This window comes from Ursus arctos, unplaced genomic scaffold (genome assembly GCF_023065955.2).
Source record: "Ursus arctos isolate Adak ecotype North America unplaced genomic scaffold, UrsArc2.0 scaffold_20, whole genome shotgun sequence".
Lineage (NCBI taxonomy): Eukaryota > Metazoa > Chordata > Mammalia > Carnivora > Ursidae > Ursus > Ursus arctos.
In genome coordinates, this window is record NW_026622875.1 from 44,880,353 (window position 1) to 44,902,014 (window position 21,662).

The 21,662-nt window shown below is 40.7% G+C and overlaps 1 protein-coding gene across 3 annotated transcripts in view; it reads right to left on the reverse strand.

Annotated features, from left to right (window-relative positions):
* The window catches only part of GADL1 (glutamate decarboxylase like 1), a 160,175-nt gene that overhangs the window by 66,978 nt on the left and 71,535 nt on the right, over positions 1 to 21,662 (reverse strand). For all 3 annotated transcript variants that reach the window (XM_044383332.2, XM_026496854.4, XM_044383334.3), the window contains one exon: positions 3,841 to 4,040. In XM_044383332.2, the coding sequence (XP_044239267.1) occupies positions 3,841 to 4,040 (200 nt within the window). The remainder of the gene's footprint in view (positions 1 to 3,840; positions 4,041 to 21,662) is intronic.

The following is a 21,662-nucleotide window of genomic DNA, read 5'->3' on the forward strand; positions in this document are numbered from 1 at the left end:
AAATAAAATCATAAAAATAAAGACTTATATTGCCAACCTGATATAGTTCTTAATCCTAGAGAAACTTTCTTCAAGTTTATAATTTCATATTTATTCCAAGTGACATGTCTAAAAGGGCTCAACCAAAAATAAAATAAAAATTGCAGCACCTGGGTGGCTCAGTTGGTTAAGCATCTGACTCTAGATTTTAGCTCATGACATGCTCACAGGGTTGTGAGATTGAGCCCCGCATAAGACTCCTCACTGGGCATGAAGTCTGCTTAAAATTCTCTCACCCTTTCCCTCTACACTTCCCCTCCTGCTCTCTGTCTGTTTATTTCTAAAAAAGAAAGAAGAAGGAAGGAAGGAAGGAAGGAAGGAAGGAAGGAAGGAAGGAAGGAAAGAGAAAGAAAGAAAGAAAGAAAGAAAGAAAGAAAGAAAGAAAGAAAGAAAGAAAGGGAAGAGAAGAAAAGGGAAAAGAAAAAAAAAGAAAAGAAAAGAAAAATAAAGAACTCAGCATTTGCTTGGCGCTGGGGGTAGAAGAACAGGATGACTTTTGCCCACCCCAGGAAGAGAGGGTTGGATATATGAAAACTGTGGAAAGTTAGGGCAAAAAAAAAAAAAAACCTATGATGAGTAACAGCATGAAAGAGGAGGGATTATTTTTCAAATATTTAGATACAGGTCACAGAGTCTGCAGTGATGCTCGCTGAAATGTTAATTCAATTCAATTCAACTTGACAAACATTTACAAACAATAAGTGTTTGTTGAATTGAATTGAAGTGTTAACATTTATCCTCCTGTGATATTTCTCTGCAAAAATTAGAAAGTATCCTTAGACTATAAATTAAATTCTACCCTGAGGTGAATGTTAACTTTATAACAAATATGATCATCGAATATTTATATCTAGCCTTCTTTCAAGACACCTGTCAATGAATTACTTAGCAGCTTAGACAAAATAATGCAGAGATTCTACCACACTTAAATAGTATGAGAAAATACAAAAAAAGGCAACAGAGCTTTCTGAACTTTTATTTTAATTGAACAGAAACTATGAATAATTATGGTAGACAGGGTTCTTTTTCTTTTTTTCCCCCACCATTGAGTAGTAATCTCCCTAATTCTGATGGAGGTACATTAACTCTACTTCTAATAAAGGCATATTCCTCACCTAGTTTCAGCATATATTCTATAGGAAGAATTGACATTGCCCAATGCCAAGGAAGGGCAAGTGACTCAGCATGACCAGTGAGAGCATCACATTTCCCTGGCAACAGTGACTGATGACAGCTGGACATTCACTTCATTCAGATATGAAAACTTTCTTCAGGATTGTTGAGAGAGGAGCACACTCTTATTTGAACCTTGAACTTGAACCTGGGACGACAGAGGATAGAAATCTAACATTCCTGGCAGCCATTTTCCCCCACAGGAATAAACCAACATAAGAGAGAGCAACCCTGAGAGAAACACAGGCCTGGTGATATTGTTTAAGCCCTTAGATTAAGTCACTCCAGCAGTCATCATTATACTAGCTTATAAGGAACTTGGGATAATAAATTACCTTTTCTTGTTTATAGTATCTTGAATTATGGTTTCTGTTGCTTGCCACCTAAAGAGTCCTAAATGATACAGTATTTATAGATTTTTTTAAAACTATTTCTTAAGCCATAATCGCTAGAATTGCTGACTTCTAACAATTTTCTGAAAGTGCTAAAGCCATCTCTTTACCTGTCCTTATACCCAAGCCATTATAAAAAAAGAATAAAGGAAACCTCATTTGAAATGGACGTAAGAAGCCCTGAAGATGGAGCTTTTGTGCCCTACAAACTCGACATGGATTGCAGACCTCAACAGGAAGAAGCTACGTTGCATTTTTCAACAGGAAGAAGTCTTTTTAACTAGGCTTTAACAAGGAGATTTTCTCCTTGTCTAGCAAAAACCCCAGCCAGTGAGGAGCCATACTACCTGCCAATGAGAAGCCATCCTCTCTGCCTCGTCCAATGGACTCATGTCTAAAGCAACCCCTCCCAGTTTCCTCCTTTCCTCTACATAAGCAAATTCCTCTCCTTTGTTCTCCAGACTTGCTTATGGTTTGCCATAGTTTGCATGTCCCGAATTGCAATTCGACTGCCAGTCCCAAATAACCCCATTTTGCTGGTAAAAAAACTGGCTGTTTGATTTTCAAAGTCAAAACCATGTAACTTTGCCATTCTTCCTGCTAAAAAGCCCATTGTATTCCCTGCCTCTTGACACTGAGGTTGGCCATGTGATTTGCTTTGGCCATTGGAATGCCAATAAGTATGATACAATCAGAACTCCAAAGTCGGCTGGCATAATGGGGCTTGCCTTCCTGGTCTTCTGGCATCTCCATCACAAGAACACACTCTGGCTCACCTGCTAATCCAAGGAAGATGCAAAGCATGCAGGGAGTAGATGCGGGACCCTCCACCAACCCCTACAGCCACCATAGTATGCAATAAAGCCACTCCAGCCCACTTGTAGATGTCTGGGAATAAATAATTGCTGTTCTAATACACTGAGTTTTCAGACAGGTGTTGCACAGAGCACCCATACAGCTCCCAGTCTGGAAAGAGAAAACAGTCTTAAATCTCTAAGGAGAGACTTCAGGATTTTGCAAGTGAAATGTGAACAGGAAGTATAAAGGAGAGAGACTCCAAAGCAGCGATCATAGTGGTCAAGCCTATAGTGGCCAAGCAGGTGGGAATAACCAAAACTCATACAGCATGTAGCACAGGCCAGGCACTGTTCTAAGTGTCTTACATATATCAATTCATTTAATCCTCATAACAGCTATTTGAACGACATACCATTTTATCTCCATTTTACTGGGACGAAAGTGAGGTACAGGGAGGTTCAGAAACTTGCCCCAGTCCCCTAGCTTATAAATGGTAGAGTCCAGGTTGTCTGGGAAAAACAGGAGGAAGTATGGGGAGTGTGGTTCTCTAGACAGGCGTCAACACGTTCAGTGGTTTGTCACCATGGGGGATTGAGAGCATTCTGATCCTTCAAGAGAAGCCAAAAATCCAGACTTTTTGACAAATCTCCCTATTTTTAAGTATTTTACATCTTTAAATGTTTCAATTTTTTTTTAACACTGAGAAGATTAAGCCTATGCTTCAGGCTCAACAAATCACATTTAAAATTAAATCTGGCTGTGACCTGCTCATGGGCACTCGCTGATCCACGCTTAGCAGAAGAGTCTGGTTTGGTTGGCAAGTGTCTACCACCTGTATCTTCTTAAGGGCTTTTCTAATGTCTTGAAAAGCGGCTTCAAAAGCTTGTCTCTGATGTTACAATGAGACAAGTAACCATAGCACATCCACGTGACCTTTACCTCCGTGTCTTCGTTCCAGCCCCACATTGGCACAGACCTGCTTTTCAGGTCTTTAAAGTCACCATGATTTGGGCTTGGTGCTCCCTCTGCCTGCACCATTCTTCTCCCGTTTTTTCCCTGGGTCTTAGCTGAATGTCACTTCCTCCAGGGCTTCTGCGAATGCCCCTCAAGAACACTAGGGAAACCCCCTGAGTGCTCATGGAGCACCAGGTACCCACCCTTCCCCAAAAGTAGGTTCACTTGTATTTTATCAGCTTTGTCCCCTAAATGTATCTCTTACTGGTCTGGGATCCCAGATGGCAGGCGTAGGACTGCTGGATCCTCATAATTCCTAACACATAGTAGGTACCGAGAAAATGGTCATTCGATGAAAGGAGAAATGCATAAAAGAAAGAATACATACAGACTTTGCAAATGTTATTTTCATCAAGTCTTTCTGTTACAGACGTACACACACACACACACACACACATACACACATACACATACAGGTAAGTACCTAGATAAAGCGAGTGCACGATTAACTCTTTCTTCAAGGCCTAATGTGCCCAGGGCCTTCCAAGTCATCCAGAACTTGAATGCATCCGGTCTCCTGCTGCATTGGATGGACTTGTCTCCTGTGTCGTAGCTGACATCATAGAATTTATCCTGCTGGAAGAGGTAAGATGCCTTGGCAGAGTAGCATTTCTTAAGAAGGTCCTTTTGGAAAGAAAGAAAGAAAGAAAGAAAGAAAGAAAGAAAGAAAGAAAGAAAGAAAGAAAGAAAGAAAGAAAGAAAGAAAGAAAGAAAGAGAGAGAGAAAGAAAGAAAGAAAAAGAAAGAAAGGCTGTAAGACTCTCCATTTTTAGAATACACTTGATTTCAAAAACACACACTCACAAACAAAACCTGTAGGACGTTCTACTGCCTTGTGCCAAAGCACCTCCTCTCACTCTGACTGCCCTGCATGGGACGCAATACGTGTGTATTAATTTTGAGACACAGGTTACCTATTTTGTTTGGGAAAAAAAAAACCAACAACAACAACACAGCCCTCCGAGTTGAGAGTGCCAAGCACGTCTTCACAATCTCACCGATGAGTATTTGGAAGCTTGGAGGTGACCATGTCATCACCTGCACAATATCAAGGTGGGTCAATTTCTCAAGATGAAAAACAACCTGTCTCTAACTCTCTCAAGGCTCCCTATTGGGAAAAAAAATACCTAACATATTGTACATACTTTGTATAATTTCATAGGCAAAAAACTCGGCATTTATAGCTGCTCCTTTTTAAGTCCTATTCATATTGACAAGGCCAGAAGTGATAATAACCCAGGGATAAAAACACTGAAGGCAGAGCCGTGGAAGAGCTCAGCGAGAACCAGCAAGTTATGACCTCCACAAACATCAGCTGCAATTCCAAAGGGTTTTTTGGGTTGGTTTGGCATGGGTTTTATTGGCACCCAAATTCAATTCGCATTTACTGACTGGTTACTTCTCTCTAAGCACTGGGTAACAATTTACCCTATTTATTACCATTCTAGATTCTTCACCTTGACCTCAAATTTTTAGAGTTTAAACCCTGTTGCCTTCAGAGTCTTCTGGTATCTACAGAATGCCAGATTTCCCATCTCAAGCTATGCTTTCCCTTCAGCTTCTTTCCTGCCCATCCCATCGGACTCACTTCTTCCTTTCATATTTGGCTGCGTTTGCTGGCTTCGTTCCTGTGCTGCCCCTATTCAATATGCAGTCCTCATAGATTCTCTCTTTGTGTGGCCGAGCAAGTTCCTGAGGGCAGGAATCATTTCCTATTCATGTCCGGATCCATAGAGCTTAACACTGTGCTGGGCACAGAGGACCCTCCCTAAGCAATTAGGGTGATGATGCCATGTCCCATATTCCACACTTCCCTCACATTCCCTGACACGTAGTAGGAACAGAAGAAACACAGATATATGAACTTCTCATTTGGCCCATCTTCTAAATCTTAATACGAACGGTTCAGTGCTGGTACAGGAAGCCACAGAGAAGCTCCCCAGTGGTCACAGAGGACCTAGAGAGCGATCTCTTCAGCACAGAGAAGGTATTCATTTGACTAATCAACTTGGTACATTCCAAACGAACGCACGCATTGGCTGTCTTAATAGTAACATTGTCTTGTGTGGACACTAATCTGGATATACCATGTGCCATTACCAGAGAGCATGTTTGTATGCTGTGTAAAAGATTACAGACCATCTACAATCAAGAACTCCAAAACACCACTCATCCAGGCTCCAAAATAAGTAGTATAAAAATAACAACTAAGGGGCGCCTGGGTGGCACAGCGGTTAAGCATCTGCCTTCGGCTCAGGGCGTGATCCCAGCATTGTGGGATCGAGCCCCACATTAGGCTCTTCCGCTACGAGCCTGCTTCTTCCTCTCCCACTCCCCCCGCTTGTGTTCCCTCTCTCGCTGGCTGTCTCTATCTCTGTCAAATAAATAAATAAAATCTTTAAAAAATAATAATAACTAAAAGAATACTAGTAGGCCTTCAGTCTCACTCCGACGGATATCGTTGGTAGTAGACACAGGGGAAGAATAGATTGCTCCGATCTGAGCATTAAGGTATAAAGAGCCCCTTACTCTTTAATCTTTACTTTCATCCTAGCAGCAATCCTCAGCTCTGATCACAGCTGCCACCACTGCATCTCCCTACCCTCAAAGGTCAGACAATTTGGTTATTGTTTCCATAGCAACTGCAGCCTGGCCATATATTACAACATTAAAGGCCACTGCATACATTTTAAGGACAAAGCACGCACGCACACACTCTTGTACTTGCATCATGACTATAAATTTACTTTTATCAACCATGAAAGACTCAAAAAAAAAAAAAATTCCCGAAGCAGATGAACTTTGGACATGTCTTGGGCAAGTTTCAGTGCCTCACGCTAGTGATTGAAAGGGAGAGGAAGCCCATCCATTATCAGCAGACAAATTGCATCATCATAGGCAAATGGAGAAGAGAAGAGCCAAAAAAGCATAGAGCGGAATGAGTGATTGTCCTGCAGTCATGACACCATTAATTTCACTACACTGAAAAATCCTCCTGCCTTGGGAAGGTTTCATAAAGAACAACCAGAGGCTTGGGATTTACTTTATCGAAAATAAATGAAAACTTTCGTCACCAAGTTCCTGCTTTGCATTTGAGTTTATACCCTTGTATTAAAATGGATGAGCTGTCTTTAGTTTTAAGATACGCTTCTACTGAGAGAAGATGTTCAGATCTCCAGGGAAAAGAACATTTTGGAATAAGTAGAGTAAAAGTTAATGTTTTTGAAAACAATTCGTCATTATTGTACCATCAGAGAGAAGAACCCTGTTTATCTTGCTCCATCTTTATAATCTTAATGCTAGCGGGACAATAAATACTGGTTATAGGATTTCCAGAGACATGGATGCAATGAGAATACCAATTGCTTTATATTGTGATATCATCTCAAATGGTTCTCAGGAATTAGTAGATATCATACCAGTGCTCACACAGTGGCAAGTGAAAGAAAAGCAATCAAAGTAGCTTAAGCAAAAAGGGGAATTTTTTATAGGCTCATAGAGTTACAACTCCAGTCATAGATCATCTTCAGGCACAGGTGGACCCAGGATCAAATCTGGACTCTGTCTTTTTCCTCTTGTTCCCTTTCGTATTGGCCTCCACCCCAAGCAGAAAGCTGGTCAGAAGCCTGGGAACTGGGGCTTTCCAGTGGGACCTGGGAGCCCCCAGGGCAGCCTGTTTGGAGAGAAAGGGGAATGGAGCCTCTGCTGGTGACGTCTCTGAAGCAGACAGGGCCTCTTGGACTCCCAATCTCAATCTCTTGTCTGAACGTCCTGTTGCCCGAACTTAACACAGAGCCAACTGGCAAGGGAGCCTAGGAAATATGGTTTGCGGGAGTTGGGCCCCTTTCAGAGCCAAGCAGAGGAAGGTTGGAGAACGAATTACATGGTCAAGAGAAACAAGCAAATGGCAACCACACTGCATGAGTACAGAAACCACAACTTTCCTTCTCACTGTTGTGTTCACAGCGCCTAACCTAGTACGTAATAGTAATGACCAGAGTGAGCATTAATGAAGTTCTTACTGTGTGCCAGGCACTGGATATGCGTAAACTCATTTAAATCTCAGAACAGCCCAATGAGGTACGTTCTGTTATTTTTGTCAAGGCCATCGTACATGTGACAAAACTCCAATATGGCGAGATTCAGTTAATTACCCAAGATCGTGTAACTACTAGGTGGTGGGGCTGGGTTTCAAACCAAGGCTGCTGAGATGAAGGGTCTGAACTCTGTATCATGACACTTTAGTCTTTCTACAACACATGCTTAAATACACGTGGCTACGCACGCTTAAGTACACGTGGCTGAGAGTGCTCCAGACCCGCTCATTAAGAGTCCTCGGAGAGCCGGGTGAAATGGAAGATGGCCCATCAAGAACACAGGGAACTGGAGATCAAAACAACTCCAGTCCTGTTGCAGACCCTTAGTCTGTTCCCATAAACATGACTTCTGTCCTACCAGTGGTGGCATCTTGTCTATAAAGCATTTTGATATTTTTCTAAATACTTGTGATTTTGGTGAGATTTAGGGGCAACATTGCAAATACATAATGAGCCAGTAGGTTACATATTTTTCTTGTCATGATGAGTCAAGGTTTCGGGGGTTTTGTTGGTGGTGGTTTTTGTTTGTTTGTTTGTTTGTTTTCATTTACACAGGCTAGATCAAATTCTGCTGTCTCTTTCCCAGGAGTCACTGACTACATGGGCCTCCTCTAAGTCATCACTCCTTGCAATCATGTTTTTCAGCTTAGCAAAAGAAAGCTACCCCAAATTCTTCCCATATGGCTCTTTCCATAGTCTGTCTCATATCATCATTATTTACATGCAAGACATTGTCTAAACGTCTTAGGAAATTGGTGTACTAATCATCTTTGTACTAAGTAATTCATTACTAAATTATGTACCGAGGACCTATTATATAACAAGCACTATGAGAAGCCTGGGCATACAACCCCATCAAGGTACTAAGTATCTTGGCTAACATTTGTTGACTGAATGCACAAAACTAAATTTAGGCTATCAACAGCAGAAAGGCTTTGTAATCTAAAATGTAAAAGTCAATTTTAAAAAAACGATCATACCTTCTGATCTTGGCTTTATTGATTGATTGAATTAACACTTGAGAGGCTTAGTATATGCCAAAAGCTCTGCTTGGCACTGGCATGTAATGCTAAGTAAGAAAATCACTATCCCTAAGAAGTTTAAGACGGATATAAGGATAGAAAACCAGGCAGTTACAGAACGGTGCTAGACGAGGGATAAGAACGAAGTCTACGGAGCACAAAGAAGGGTCAACTTTCACTGACTTGGAGACATTAGGTAGGGCTCTTTGGGAGAAGAAATATGTCAGAGAGAGCAGAAAGATGGGGAGCAGCTGGGGAGCAGAGAAGATGGAATGAATTCAGTATGCCTGGAGCTCATTAACGGGCAAGGGCAGAGCTAGGAAGACTGGGAAGGTAGAGTGGGCAGGTCATCACAGTCTTAAGCGCCACAGTAAGAATGACTGATCAGAGAATTTTCACAGGCTCGTAAGATACTTCAACTTAAACTTCATTATTGATCCGGCAGTATAAAGTGAGAATCAGCAGATGTGGTGTCCACTTTTGATTCAGTCCCCTGGTGTCAGAGCTCAAAGCAAGTCACTTAACATCTCGGGCTTCATTTTTCTTATCAACGTCATGGAGGTAGTTCTTGTTCTGCCCATCTTACAGGAACACTGTGAAAATCTAATGAAATAACGTCACCCGGGAACACCTCTCACTCTTTGGCCAAAATCCCGCTCATCACTCCCTTCCTCCTACATATCCCCACGCCCCCAATCCTCCCGGCTGTCACCACCCATTCTTCCTTTGATTTACTTCTCTCCCCCAAGCAAGCCGAAGAACAGCATGCGAGCTCAAGACATCCTCGCTGTTTATGAAATGAGCACATTCTACCTTTCACGCACCTCCCCTTTTTAATGGTATGTGTCTGCCAGTAGCTAGAGCAGACCAAGTTAACAGATGATGTTAAGGCTATCACAAGATATCTTAGAGTAATAGGAAGAATGCTCCAGTCCTCCAAAGGGAGGTACGCCTGACCTTGCCTAAGCTCTCACACTTGATGGCTTTCCTTGATGCTGTGGATCTAAAGGGTTGGGGTCGGGGAAAAGGAAGGAAGGGGAAAAGAATAACATACGGATACTGTTTCAAGCCTTAAAGTACAGGTCAGCCCCAGTTATCTGTTTATATCGGTGTGTGTGAAACCTGTGGAACCCAGACCATTCAGTTTCTCCTCCAAAGCACTGAGGTCTTGCCCTAGCGCACCGCCTTCAGGAATTTTTGACATTTTTGTCTAAATAGCTCTTGATCTACAAAGTAGGAAAGGGAGAAGATAACCCTTCCTCTTCACTTCTTTCAAGGCAATGTCTATCCACGACTTCTGACTTTCTTTGTTTTTTCTTCAGTCCCACATATGTTCCCTTTCTGACTTTCGAAGGTATAGAACGTTTTGCAAATCCTTATGGGAGGAATGAGATCTCATCGAGATCACCTGCAACAGGAAAATCTTGGCATTGGCCTTCACCGGAGCCCTGACTCTGTCCCTCTGGGTACCTTCCACCTGATTCCCCTAGTCTCGTGCAGTTTCTGACTGACGGTGGAGTATGGGTTTCATACACTCAACTCTGCTGTAAGATCCGCTCATTGTAGGGACTTGGCCTTGAACTTTAATCAGCGAGGCCTCAACTTCCTGGGCTTCTGCACACACTATTTCCGCATGTCACACCAGTCACGTTTATCTATAATCCAAAGCAGTACCGCTTCGTTTGCAGAGTCTTTGGGTAGACATCTTTCACTTTTCTCATGGTCCCTCTCTTTTGGACTGATTTATTTAATTCATTTTCCTTTCTGTTGCATGAAGCTTTTTCACTGGCTGTCAGAGCAGAAAATTGTCAAAAATCATCTGGTGTTACATCCCGCTTGAGAGAAAGCTTATTATTTTTAATGAACGGCCACAGTTTTGTTTTTTTTCCAAACTCCCCACCAGATCAGAGTTATTTGCCTTTTCCTTTGCCATCTGAAGGCGAGTTTCAGACACGTTGTGCTTCACTGGCCACCTCAGTATCTACAGAAGGTTCACATCCAAACTTAGAGGCTTCTGTTAGCAACTCTGACACATTTTTTGATCAATTGATTCAGCCCTCCTTCTTAGCTCATTGAAGCATTTTCCAGACATTAGTATCGCCCCTACATCAACCCTTGCCTAGGTCTTCAGTGAATTCTCCAATTCTCACTCCCCTCTGTCAAATATATTTTCTAGAAGATGTTAGGTATGGAAGTTTGCTCACATTTAAGATGCTTGTGGGGGCACCTGGGTGGCTCAGTCGTTAAGCGTCTGCCTTCGGCTCAGGGCGTGATCCTGGAGTCCTGGGATCGAGCCCCACATCAGGCTCCTCTGCTGGGAGCCTGCCTCTTCCTCTCCCACTCCCCCTGTCTGTGTTCCCTCTTTCGCTGGCTGTCTCTTTCTCCGTCAAATAAATAAATAAAATCTTTAAATTTTTTTAAAAAAAATAAGATGCTTGTACTTGAATTCTAGAAGAATTGGTGAACAACCTCCTCTCTTCTGCCATGTGGTGAAACATTTGAGCCTGTTGTCCCGCTGACCACAAAGAGGGAGGAGTGGTCCCCAGTCCCAGGGGTGGGGCCAGTGAGGCCAGAAACTCCCCAGTTTTCTTGATAGTGTTTCTACATTTCCATCCTGTGAACCATTAAAAGATCGGCAGGGCCTAATCACTTAGACAACATCTGAGAAAACCACTCATTATCCTGGAATATCTGGGCACTTAGTGTTAATACCAAAACTCCACTTCTTCCAGAAAGCCTCCTAGAAGATTCCAGAAAGTTTTGTTAAAGGGCTAGGCCTACAGGTCTGACGGGAATTTTCAGAGAACTGATAGAGTACTTTAGTGCCAGCCTGGAGATCCTGTATTTGCTAACGAAGTGTAACTCTCCCATAAATATCCCTACCTAAGGGTCAGAATGAGCCGATTTAAAAACGAGGAGACTGAGCTAAAAGTTTTTTTTTAAGAAATACAACTTCATAATTTTAAGCAGCGAGGGTGACTACGGGAGAGCAGAAAACGGGCTCAGTGTCTTCGAGAATGTGTAAGTGCTTCTATAAATAGGTAAGAAACATTTGATAGTGCAGAGATCACTTGGCAACACCTCGGCATGCCCTACAAGCATTTAAAAATAGTGCAATTGGGCTTCTCTCTTAGGCCAGATGAAGATTTCCTGATTTTCCCTGGGCAGCTATCAACATACTTTCTCTGTTAAAGATAATCTAAAGCAGTGTTTTTCAAACTTTGAATACAGCCCACAGTAAGAAATTCGTTTTAAATAGTGACGGTATCCACCCTAATATACATGAAACGAAGCAGGAATTTCATGGACTCGTACCCATCATTACCACATGAACAGCACACTGATATTTGCTATTCTATTCTGACTATATTTTAAAAAGGAAAATAAACCGAGGTGACTTACAATCAACTATATAACTCAAAACCAATTAGTATGGCGGTTCTCAAGCCTAGCTAATCTTAGGATTATGTGAAGAGGTTTTTTGGGTTTGTTGTTGTTGTTGTTGTTGTTTGTTGTTTTGTTTTTAATTATCAATTTAAAGTGTCTTGACTCCAGACCAAAAATCAGAATCTTTGGTGTGGGTAAGGGCAATGACATATTTTTTTCAGCTTCTCAGATGATCCTAATATGCAGCCAGGATTGAAAACCATTGTTCTGATGGGTCTTGAGCTTATGTTGAAAATTCTTGATCTGGAAGTTTCAGTCAACAGTACACTTATAATGAGTTCAGAGAACCCCAAAGTGTTTTTACAAGGGCATAGAAATCCAGGTGATTATCTGATTACTTTGTGAGCCATTTGTGCCCATTATCAAAGTTTTATTTCTGTGTGAATACAAGTGAAGAGTAACTTTATTCTAGGCACTTAAATAAAGAAAATATGGGTTGATGTGAATAATGCTGGACTCTTAATCAAGGAGGGGGAGGTACGTATTCCAAGATACGAAACATATGTCCACAGATTGTAGCTTGAATGGGATGTGCAAAACCATACCCCCACAACCTTAATCTATTCAACTTTTTGATTTGCTCTGCTTTTGTGATATGGAGCAGAGAACTATTGGAGGTGGTTAATCATATCAACATGGCTGTATGGAAATTTTGCTTAATCATATCAACATGGCTGTATGGAAATTTTGCTTAATCATATCAACATGGCTGTATGGAAATTTTGCTTAATCATATCAACATGGCTGTATGGAAATTTTGCTCACTCAGCTCTGGTAGGAAGACCTGTGATCCTTGCTCTTCTTCCATTACTTCCAACTATGAGTTTCTGTGATTCTCTCTGCTATATATTTACTTATGCCTTGCTTTGTTGCCAAAGAGATTTGGCACAATAGGGTAGGATAAGGAGAAAAAAGGAAGAAGGTGAGAAAAGTGAGCTGAGGGAGGTGGGCTAGGGAAAGGAGGAGGAGGGATGAGATCAAGGCCAGGGAAAGGCCATGGGGAAACACAGTGCAACTGGAGTGATATTTGTTCACAGAAGTCGGGCTGGAAGGAGGGTGAAGGGCATAGGCTATTTGCCAGTTTCTTGGCACACCTGGGAATGTGCGCACAGCAAAAGCATCCAGTAGTCATTCGCTGCTTCTGCGCTCTGAGTATTTACTATGACTGTCAAGTACCTCACTTTGCTCCATCATATCACATTTTCATTCATCTGTAAATTGAGGATAATGACACTGCAAGGCAGCCCACCTCCTGGGGGTAAGTATTTGTGCCGTAACGTTTAAGCGACACGTCTGGAAAAAGACATGTATTAACACAAGACTTACTGCTTCAGTCTAGATGGCTTACTTGCATCTCTCCAAAATAGGTGGACAGGTACGTATAGAAATGGTGTCCTTTATCTTGGACAAAATGGACACAAAGCAAGAGTGTTTCCCTGGACTGAGGCTAGAAAAGTGATTCCACACCAGGAGCACGATATTTAACAAAATCAACCAAGGTCTCCTGCTGATTGTGATGCCGTGAACGAGGACCTGGTTCCTTCTCAAATGGAATTTTACGCGTTCAGCAGCAAGGCCGCCGGCTTACATTTCTTGGAGTTGGAACATCCTCTAGAGGCCTGGCCTCCGAGGCCTGGAGTACAGGTAAGAGATTGATTTTATACAGGGAAAAATGCTGTGCAGCATGGCAATTTCTGAAACGCAAGTTCCCTGCTCTTCATTGCATAAATCCCATTAAAGAGTTGATGGAAATCATCGATAATTACCATGACCATGGCAATCCTACTTAAAACTGGCCTTAAATAATAGTTTCAAATGAATCAGGAAATATTTGGTAAAACCCTCGAATAGGACCTGAGGTGTAGTGGACAAAAGCATTTTTTTTCCCCAAAGACTCGTGATAAAATACGGAAGTGTGCTAAAATGACAAAGAATTTTTCCACTAAACAAATAGACGTTTGTCCAGATGGAAGAATCCATGCATTCACCTGTAGCTCACTCCTCAATTTGGACATAACAAGGGAAAAAATTGCGTTCGCTAAGTGTCCACTATACGGCTGGCAACACACTGCACACTTCGGAACATTGTCCCATTTACAGGCATAGTAGTTCTTCACAATAAAAAGTGTCTTCATTTTACAGTTAAGTTTCGGAAAAGTTAAGCAATTTGTCAATGGCATGCAGGGTATTCCCAAACAAAGGCAGAATTTGAACATAGGTCTTATTGGGCTTCAAGGTCCATGAGTGGATTTTCCCACTGACCAATCATATTTAATCCTAGAATTTCCTAGTTCCAACTGTGGTCTCTGACACTGAGGAAGGCAAAGCCCTCTCCTGTGGGTGTTCTGAAATAGACACGGACAAACAATTTCTGTAAAGGACCACAGAGTAAGTATTCTCAGCTTCCTTAGTCATACGGTCTCTGTCCACACCTGCTTAGCTCTGTGGTTGTTGCACGGAGGCAGCCATATAAGATGCGGAATGAATGGGTATGGTGGTCCAATAAAACTTTATTTATAAAAACAAGTGTCAAGCTGGATTTAGTCTAGGTGCCATAATTTTCAGACCCTTGTTTTAAGACATACCCAATGAGGACACATACTAAATAAGACAATCATTTCCAAATCCGTAGAGGTAAGAAAAGTTAAACATTTTTATGAAGACTCCGACCCATTGTCTTTCATTTTCATTGAGGCAAGTTTTTAATCCCTTTTACAACAATCAGTAAATATGTTGCTCCAAAAAAAAAAGAATATTTAATTTAAAATAAATTAGAATACAATTATCACAGTTTATTTTTCTTTTTGGTTTGGAGAAATATTTTATGCAGTTTCCATAGGGAATGGCATTTGACTCTACAGACGCATACCAGCTTATAATTTCTAATTTCCTTTGTTTCCCTAACAACACCCCAAGAAGAAAAGAGAAGTATTCTGTGATAAAATTGGTTGAGTCTGGATTTGTTTCCTGTTTTCTTTTAAGATTGTATTTTGAAAACAGTGGGAGGTCCCTTAAAAAGTTAAAAATGGAGCTACCCTATGATCCAGCAATTGCACTACTGGGTATTTACCCCAGAGATACAGACGTAGTGAAGAGAAGGGCCATACGCACCCCAATGTTCATAGCAGCATTGTCTACAATAGCTAAATTGTGTAAAGAGCCGAGATGCCCTTCAACAGATGAATGGATTAAGATGTGGTTCACATATACAATGGAATATTACTCAGCCATCAGAAAGAACAATTACCCAACATTTGCAGCAACATGGACGGGACTGGAGGAGATTATGCTAAGTGAAGTAAGTCAAGCAGAGAAAGACAATTATCATATGGTTTCACTCATTTATGGAACATAAGAAATAGCTGGAAGATCGGTAGGAGAAGGAAGGGAAGAAGGAAGGGGGGGTAAACAGAAGGGGGAATGAACCACGAGAGACAATGGACTCTGGGAAACAGACTGAGGGCTTCAGAGGGGAGGGGGGTGGGGGATTGGGATAGGCCAGTGATGGGTATTAAGGAGGGCACACATTGCATGGTGCACTGGGTGTTATATGCAAATAATGAATCATGGAACATTATATCAAAAACTAATGATGTACTGTATGGTGACTAACATAATATAATAAAAAATTATTATTAAAGAAAAAGATTGTATTTTGACATTTATGATAGGTCTTTGCTGAAATAATGCTGCAGGAAGAGCTATGAATATCAAAGTGGAAGCTCATATGCAAACAGCAAGGAGAAGCTACCATCGATCAAAAAGCAAGGAAGGAGGGAGGGATGGAAGACAGAGAGAAGGACTCTCCAGTGGGTCAGAAGCAGGGAGATGAGACAACTTCTAGGATTCTCTGGCTCAACTGGTCTCTAGTAATGAGAACTGTATTTTCTAAACCAAACCCTTGTTTGCTGAACTGCAAGTGTCTTGAAGGGAACTATTGGACCAGGGTATTTAGAACAGCCCTGACTGCAAATCCTGGGGAAGGGGTCTCTATCTACAGAATTATAGGGTGAAAAAAAAATGAGAAAAACCTACACGCCAGGTCTGGGCACCAAATAGAGGTAGGAAGAGATTTGCAGGTCAATCTAACCAGCCTGGCTGGGTATGCGAAAAGTGTTAGAATAAGCAAAATCATTAGCAATAGTATTTCACTTTGTATTCATTCTAAGAGGATTAAACACTCAAATCTTATCCTCCCAAATCAATATTTTCTATTTCTGTACCTCATTGTGGCTTTAGAATTTAGTTTCAGGTAGGATATGAGGTTGATCCATTACCTGTCATTTCGATTTAGGGACATAGAAGCTGTGTAATTAAAGTCATGGAAACCTCACTGGTCGTGAATCCCAGGGCCATCCCTTACCAGCCTGGGAGCCTTGGGCATGTTATTTATGCTTTCTGTACTGTTTCCTCCTCTGACCAATGGTCAGAATGATAGTCCCTACCTCATTGGATTGATATGGGGATGAAGTGGGTTAGTAAGTTGGTCCCCTCATCTATCGGTCCATCACACTCACCCAAGACTGTATTGGGCATGAGAACAGTTAAGGAGCCTCTCGTTAGGTATGGGCGACAGGCTAACGGTTCGTTAGATCACAGAGGACTTTGCAATACGTGCTGCACAAGTGCTTGGATAGAGAAGAGACCTGTGAAGTAGCCAGGAAAGCCAGAACCTCCCTGGGAAAGTCAATGCTCGGGCAGGACACTGTGAGAGAAGAAACAGGACTCAGGGTGGCACAGAAGTGTCTGCTTCCCACACAGAGAGAACCACTTGCCTGCCAGAAAAATGAATGTGTTCTTAACATGATGTCCAAAGCCCTCCAAACCTGAGATTGTTCCCTAGCTCCCTCTCTCAGCACGTCCCTCCCCAGGGCCAGACACCTGGCCCACGTCACTGCCTGCACATTGCCTGGCTCTACCCCAGACCACAAATTCTCCATTTCCGACTGTTCAGGGAATAACGGTGCTATAGAGCATCACGGGGTGAAGGCTTCACCCCTGCCCCTGCCCCATATGCTGTCACAGCCCTCCAACCTCACAGCGCTCGGTGTACCCTCTAGAAAGACACTGTTGGCCGGCAGGGACTGTGCCCTACATCCACAATGACCGAAAATGAACCACGGCTATGTTCCTTCTCTCCTGCTTCTCAAAATCCGTAAAATTGGCACAATGACAACGAGAGACAATATGTCTTCCCTATGAGCTCATCTAGCCTGGCACTGACGAATGTCATTTTTGATTCTAGACAATTATGATAAACGCCTTGCAAAAGAGGCGTGAGCTTTCTGAAGAATGCCTGAAGCACCAGAGGCATTGGGGAGGGGGGAAGCCCACATAGGGAAAGCTCAACCCTATGGGTTCACATGAATTCATTGTTGAACTGTAAAACCAATATCAGGCTCTAGAGTGCATGTAAGACTCACGGCTCCATGAAATTAACCTCACCACCAATCACGAGTGAGTCATTTCCCCAGTCACAATCTTGTGAAATGAAGGAAACAGATAAAGAACTCCACTCCCCTGGAGATTTTCCTCTTGGATTTCAACTGAACCCCTTCAATGAAGGGGGCCCTATAACTTTCATAATTGGGAAATAAAACCTCTTAGAGAGACTAACCTTCTAATGCTTGCCGTGACTACCTCACAGGCAGAAAACAATCTTTTCCTTGTTATATATAAATTCCCGGTTCTCACTAGCTCTGGAAAAAGCTACGTATTTCATTGCATTTCACCACATCTCTTGCAAGTTGGGTACTGAAAGGGCACAGAGATTCTGACAGCACTCTAAATGAATGCATCGGTATTTCTGTAACTGGATGTCGAGGGTTTAATCCACACTATGGTTCTGTCTAAAACTGGTAATAAAACAGAGAAATAGTATGTCAAGATAAGATCCAGAGGACATATAATAGTGACATGTGCTACTCCATGACAAGCGCATAATGAAATGTACTGGGAAGAGAGTAGCCTTATAAAAAAGAAGCCATGAACTTTTTTCTGACAACTGGTCCGGAGCCAGAAATGGGAAAGATAACAATCCATCTTCCTCGTTTCTTTTCAGTTTCTGGACCAAGTTTAAAGCTCAAGAATCCATTAGTAAGTTGTCACAGCAAGAGATGGAAGACATTTATAGTACACACAATTCAGACTCTTTGCCTGGTCCATCATGACCCCTTACCTCTCTTCTTACCCATAGAGCACATGACACGACTCCCACCCTAGTCCTAGCTGATTGGACCAGAGATGGAGGAGACTAGGAATGTGGAATAACACTGAGAGATCTTAATTTAGCTCGTGCTGGTCTTTCGGACAGAGATATAAACATCATACTGTGACATACCATATTTTACCTGTCACATGAACTTAAAAACAAATAACATTGTTATGAATTTCAATGCATAACAATTGGATCACTTTGGAGGTACGAAATGACAATTTATTTTTCTTTAACTGAAAATGTTTCTGATTTGGAACTACATTTATTTCTAATGCAAAATATTTAATCCGGTCCTTTCCAGAAAACCTCAAAACTCCGAGTGGTATCTCAGACCATTCAGCCATAAAACATGGACAATCAAGATTTTCCCTCCAAGAGTTTTCTTCTTCTTGCTCTTTGTGTAACGCTGTTGGGATATTTACAAATGCCACTGAGGAGGGCTGCCAGATAAGATAGAAAACTTCCTACTAAATTTGAATTATGTAAAAATTTCACATAAAGTCATAACAACCAAAATTTTTAGTAAAAGCATATCCCATGCCAAATTTGGGATATACTTATCCTAAAATATTATCTGCTGTTTATCTGATATTCAAACTTGACTGAGCATCCTGTATTTTCCTTTGCTTAATCTGGCAACCCTATCCTGAAGTTGGGGAGTGAACATCTCTTTCGTCAGTGTGGTCACTGCTGTCTTTGTGCTGACCACCTGCCCTATCCCTAGCTCAACCCCAGCTAATCTTTCCATCTTCCTGCTTATATCTAAAGACCTGGCACAGCCTCCAGGCTGTCAGATCACAGCCACGCTCCTTGCTTCTTGCCCTTATTTCCAGACTCCCTTTGTGTCTTCTTGTTCATTTTGAATCACTTTTGGATGAACTAGCTCCCTGCCAGCCCCTCGGAAACTTATTGGGGGCTATCTCAGGCACTTCATACTTTAATACACCCCCCACCATATCTATTTAATTTCTACTTTCCAAACTGACATGAGGAATAGGGGAGAGAAGAGGCTTCCCAACTCTCTGAGCGTCACCTAGAACTTGAGCCAAGAGAGGAAAGAACTTATATATCCTGTATTTACAGGGAAATTCTATCCTTCCTTGGTTCTTTTGGGCTTGCACACTCACATTTGATACTTGGTTCCTCTTCAAACACTTTTCTCCCCACCCCAAATGCTTAGGACTGTTTATCTATTTGGGAAAGAAAATACAAACTAAAAATGGATTCTGGATGATAAGACGTCCTTTCAAGAGCAACTTTTGAGTTGAAAAGGTAAAAATTTGTCACTCTTGATCTCTCCTTTAATTTTGATCATTATCTGACTACAATAAAACACATCAGCATTTCATAACATATCTGAAGCATTCAGGAGATTAAAATCTCTTTTATAAATCATTCTTGACTAGAAGAGGAAATCAGCACTGTTATTACGGATTAATTGGAAAATAATTTAAATGAGAACACTCCAAAACAAAACTTAAAAAAACCAAACCAAAATGGCCCTCAAACATAAAATAACATTCCTACGGAACAAAAATGTGAAGAAGCAGGAGAAAATGAAAAATAATTAAACTTAATATATATGTGAATTGAAAAATAGACGTAATTAGTCATTCCTTATGGAGAAAAGATAAACTAGATCAGGAAAAAATATTTTAAAAATTAAGATTTTAGGCAAGAATATAAAGCAAAAATTAAATGAAAATGATAGAGGGGTAGTATATATTCTGCTAACATTTGAAAATCTCAGTAAAATGTATTAAATATTTAAGAAAGTGTCAGTTCTTGAAATTGATCAGTAGAGTGGGAAATTCTTAATACTTCAACAAAAATGGGAAAAATAAACACTAGATCAAAGAATTATCTCCCTCAAAATTTCTGAGCATTTTTATGATTGGCTTTTCTGAAGATTCCTAAAAACTGATGATCTCTGTGTCATTGCAATTATCCTAAAATGAAGACAGTTGAAAATGCACTCAAAAATACAATCCAACCAAGATCACCCCCACACACATACACACAGTAGATCAATCATATGTAGACAGAAGCAAAAATCGAAATACGCAAATCCATCATACATTAAATTACTGCAATAAAATGAGGTAGTCAGTAACGCAGAAAATCTATCACAGCACAGTTAACTTTGTTCAAGGACTAAAATGATACAACTGCCTTATTAGATAATAAAAAAGAATAGGGTAAAATTTAATACTCATTTCTAGATTATTTCTCAAGAGGATTTATAAAGAATGTATATCTTAAGGTGCCTTTAATAAAATCACAAAGAAGACAAAAACACCTTCTTTTTACTGTTTTTACTGAATATATTTTTGGAAATTCTATCAGCACATTATAATTGCCAATAACTGATACGAAGCTTACATATCAGAAAGAAAATAAAATTACAGTTGTATACTGATCTAATTCTATATTTAGAAAATATAAGAGAATAACTTTAAATCTCTCAGAATAATTAGAAATCTGGTGAAGTAGTTATATATAAATACTTTAAAGTTTTCCTTTATAGCAAAAGTTGCAGTTAGAAGATTTTTTTAAAAGATTCTATCTGTGATAATAACAATATAAAAATTTATAAATAACCTTAATAGTAAAGCATTTTTGAGTCCTCTACGAAAAAAACATCAAAATTCTGTGATATAAAATCTGTGTCGTTGTTGTTGTTTTCCCAATCAGACAGGAAAGAGTAGGAAGAGGTGGGTATGTAACTAGGTCAGCCGTGAAGTGCTCATTGAAGTCATGAGATCAGTACATAGGCGTTCATGTATATGTTTGAAATTTCCCATAATAAAAATTCAAAAAAGAATCTTTGTGTGAAATAAAAGAAATCTGAATAAATGGAGAGACATAGCACATTCCTAGGTGGAAAGGCTAACATTTTGCAAAGATGTTAAATCTCAGATGAATCCATAGGTTTAATATAATCCTAATAAAATCCCAGGGCAAGGATTTTATAATAACGAAAAATGTTTCCAAAGTTCACTTGGAAGAATAAACAGACAAGAACAGGTCGTTTTGTCAGAGAGTGGGTGAAGACCTGCTCCACTAGATGAAACATATTTTGAAGCTATAATTATTATATTATTATATAACTTGCCAACTATTATACAGTTTGCCAATGCGGATTTGGCAAACAACCAACAGCCGTTGGCTTCCTCCAAAAATGGAATCAAGTTAGATCTTTGTCTCATCCTATCTTTCAGACCCTTAATTAACATTTCCTACCTTGTCTCCTCCAGTTTATGAACTGATAGAATTCTGCAATTCCTTATGTTTTAAAGACTTTGTTTTCACCTGAGACAATTTCCCATTTCCCCTAGTTGATATGTAGTCTTTGTGCCACATTGGGTCTCGTCTGGTGTTTCCAGTGGGATAACTTGCTGTTATGAAAGTCTGGTTTCATTTGAAAACCTTTTTCTGTCGATGAATAGCCATGGTGTGTCATG